The 3,483-nt window shown below is 29.5% G+C and overlaps 1 protein-coding gene across 5 annotated transcripts; it reads right to left on the bottom strand.

Moving 5' to 3' along the window:
* Positions 1–288: 288 nt before the first annotated feature.
* Positions 289–2,988, bottom strand: LOC111421755 (fibrinogen-like protein 1). Of its 5 annotated transcripts, none has more exons than XM_071196556.1 (5): positions 2,710–2,988; positions 2,360–2,628; positions 1,974–2,231; positions 1,751–1,915; positions 289–1,698 (listed from the first exon to the last, which is right to left on the bottom strand). In XM_071196556.1, exons 3-5 carry the CDS (start codon positions 2,071–2,073, stop codon positions 335–337), a joined length of 1,629 nt encoding a protein of 542 aa, XP_071052657.1. In that variant the 5' UTR covers positions 2,074–2,231; positions 2,360–2,628; positions 2,710–2,988; the 3' UTR covers positions 289–334. The 5 variants fall into 5 exon arrangements, with proteins under 5 accessions (XP_071052657.1, XP_071052656.1, XP_022910709.2 ...); XM_071196555.1 differs by having other exon boundaries at positions 2,386–2,628; XM_023054941.2 differs by having other exon boundaries at positions 289–1,676; positions 1,738–1,915; positions 2,386–2,628; positions 2,710–2,986.
* Positions 2,989–3,483: the final 495 nt, after the last annotated feature.

Raw genomic sequence — 3,483 nt, 5'->3', positions numbered from 1 at the left:
ACCAGTCCATCACGTCTATACGATCGCGACACGTCATCAAGTGGACGGGAAGTTTTTAAATGTCTTGGGTTTCTTATTAAATATATCGCGATAATTAGTTAATAGTATCTAAATAACTATTTATGTGGGATTGAGAAAGAGGACTATTCAGAGGGAGAACAGTAGAGAGAGACTGGGGCAGTATGAAGAAGAGCGGGTACGAGTAAAGACATAAAGACGTAAAGAGTAATTGAACTATTTTCTGATAAAATAAATGACTAATACAGTTGTAAATGAAAGAGTGTAAAATATGTTTAAAGACTAAATCTTTAATAGTTCAAATTATTTTTATTTTTTACAACTCATTATATCGTTTATAGGATAAATCTTGGAATCGTTTCAAATGTTGTTTAGGTTTTATCATCATTTTAGCAGCTTTTAAAGGTTCATATTTTAACCAAGAAAACCAAATAATTCCCGTATTATCATTTGTAAAGTTTTTATAAGGAAATCCGTTTAAATTCGCATAAAAGCACTTATCGAACCACCATCCGTTTCCATAACCAACAGCACAAGCAAGATAGGGGCTATTATCATTATCTTTATCATAAGTACTAAATTTTATGTTATTATGATAGAGGAGATCATTTGACAGCGACCCACTAAAACGTCCGAGTGTTAATCGATAATTTTCATATTCACTTGCAACTTTAAATGATTCATATTCAGCCCATTTTTTTTCGTTATCATAACTTTCCAATTCAATTCGTAATATTAGGTCGTTTTGATTCGATAATCGGTGAAGATAATCGTTTCCGAACCAAAATTCTCTCCGTAAATCGCCAAAACCATGTTTATATTGGTACCAAGATTTATTGAAATTTTCCTGGTATTCGAATGAATTTCTGTTTTGGATCACCATCCAACCCTGTTCGCACGATCTCACTCCATAATCTCTCGTTTCTTCCTTTAAATTAATTAAATTTGTGTGAAATTTGAATATACCAGATTGCTTTTTGACAAAGGTGCAAAATGTGTAATCGAAAGAATTTGATAAAGTCAAAGATTCTTCATCGATTGTTATGTTTGTGTTCGTTTCGTCTGGTTTGTTGCATTTTTTAATCAGTTTTTCGATATTTTCATTTTGGGATTTAAAATTTTCTTTTAAATTTTCTGTGGTATTTTCGACATTGTTTATTTTACTTAAAACGTTTTCTAAAAGGCCATCTTGATGTTTTTCTTCTAGTTTATTATTAATTTGATTAGTTGATTTTTCCAACACATTTATCTTTATGAAAATTTCATCGAGATGGACTGGAACCCGATTTAGTTTGTAATCTAAATTTCTTAATTCATCTCGAGTGTTTTCGATTAATACGATTGCAGTTTTATCGGCTTCTTTGGGCTTAGTACAGTTTTCCGTTAGATTTTCTATGTTTAAATTTTGTGATTTAAAGTTTTCATTGAGAACGTTTTTGATGTCGGATTTATCACACGAAACTTTTAAATCCTCTATATTAATTTCGATTTGGTTTATTTTACTTAAAACTTTCTCTAAAACTTCACCTTGATTTTTGTCGCTAAATTTATCATTAAAGGAATGTTTTAATTCATTAATGATTTTCGTGGACATTTCATCAAACATCGTTGGAATTAGATTTAATTTTGTTTCTAAATCGTTCATTTTAGCTTGAGATCTAAAAATAAAAATTTCTGTGGCTATAAAAACAGTAACTATTTAGTTAACTCAGTTATTACTTGCTTATAATACCTAATTTTCTATCGAGAATTGATAGTTGAGAATGCAAAGATGAAACCTGTGATTGAACAGTATCACAAACTTGTACTTTTTCTTGTAAATTTCTTATATTAGTGTCCATTATAGAAAGGAGATTGTTAATGTTATTGAAATCATCACACTTGTTCGGTTTCTCTTCTACAAGTATAAAATTGTTAATTAAAAATAAATTATTAGTTTTTATTACAGTACTTACTATTATTCGACATGGATTCTATTGAATTTGGAGTAAATAAAAATATTGCAACAAACAAGAAATTCATCTTCACAATCGCGTTTGCCAATATGTATAACATCTTCAATCTCTTTAGGTTATATATAATCACGTCACTAAAAAAATTTCAAGGGCAACTTCTTCATCGAAGTTGCCCCGATGCTTTTCGTTTTGGAGATTCTCGATGTTGTGCAGAAAACGGGTTTATTGTTATGCCAAATAAATACCTCGATTTGAATTCTTGATAAGAAAATATTAATAAATTAGAAATCAGATGGATTTACATATAAAGTGGTAATTATCAAAGATTTGATACAAATGTTTTCAGGCTTATTTAAGCAAAGAGTAAATATAATTTTGCTTCTTACATGTAGCAAGTTTAAACAAAACTTACAGTAGCTGTAGCAACTGAGACTGAAATTGTTAACAAAATCCGTAGAGAAATGTAGATATTACGAAATGAATGAGTTAGATTGTTATCAACTATATAATTTAGATTGGCAATTGTAGCCTCCAGGTTCATCATGGTGAGTATTAATAGGATAAAAACGAATAAGTCCACGATGATTATTTATTATTTTTTTCTAATTTCGGTACAACAATGTTTCGCTTTTTCTAAAAGCGTCTTCAGGTACGACTAGAATAATGGAAGATAATTATTACTAGTTGACGGGTTTTTTGTTGGTGATATAAAATTAAAATTATAAAAAGTTCTTACCGTCAAAAACTAAGAATGATGAACACGTGAAAAAATGATCATGTGGAAAAACTTCTCTTACAAAAACTACGACGAACCGATGATTAAAAATATAATTTTGGATTAAAGATTTAAGTGAAATTTTTGAAAACGGCGTGGGTTTACTATGTCAGGTTAAAAACTCCAACGTCGGGTGATACCTTAAAAAAGTTTTTGAAATGCTGAAGGCAGGCGTAAAAAACTGTAAAAGCTGAAGGCGTGTTATAAAAAAGGGGAATTTATCGTTAAAAATGTAAAAGAAAAGGGTATTAATATTATTGAAAGCGTATTATAACGTTAAGTGTTACCAAAAAACTTGAGTCGTGTGCACATATCGACTGGTTACAACGGACTGAGGTCAGTTAAAAGAGGAAGTAAGTATGACAACTTAAGAAAGTGAAAAATTGGTATCAGGATGTGACAAACGAAATGCAAGAGCGGTGAGTTTGAAATTATATGAAAGGTGTAAAATATCTATTATAATTGTTAAAATCAGTAATTTCATTCAAAATATGGTCAGGGTTTTTAATGTGGTATGATTTTATATAGCACTCCTCAAATAGGTCCATTTTTCTGGATTTATTAAGATGTTTTAGAAGTTTAATTTTGGATATATCAGTTTTATGTTTATGTTCTTTTAAATGTTTATAAAAAGTAGAATTTTCTTTATTTAAGTGTTCCTTGAATCTAGTATTGATATTCCTTCCAGTTTGTCCTATATAAAAAGAATCGCAATCGTTACAGTCAAGTTTGTAA

The sequence above is a fragment of the Onthophagus taurus genome, chromosome 6 (assembly GCF_036711975.1).
Source record: "Onthophagus taurus isolate NC chromosome 6, IU_Otau_3.0, whole genome shotgun sequence".
Classification (NCBI taxonomy): Eukaryota; Metazoa; Arthropoda; class Insecta; order Coleoptera; family Scarabaeidae; genus Onthophagus; species Onthophagus taurus.
This window is presented reverse-complemented; position numbering and strand designations above follow the sequence as displayed.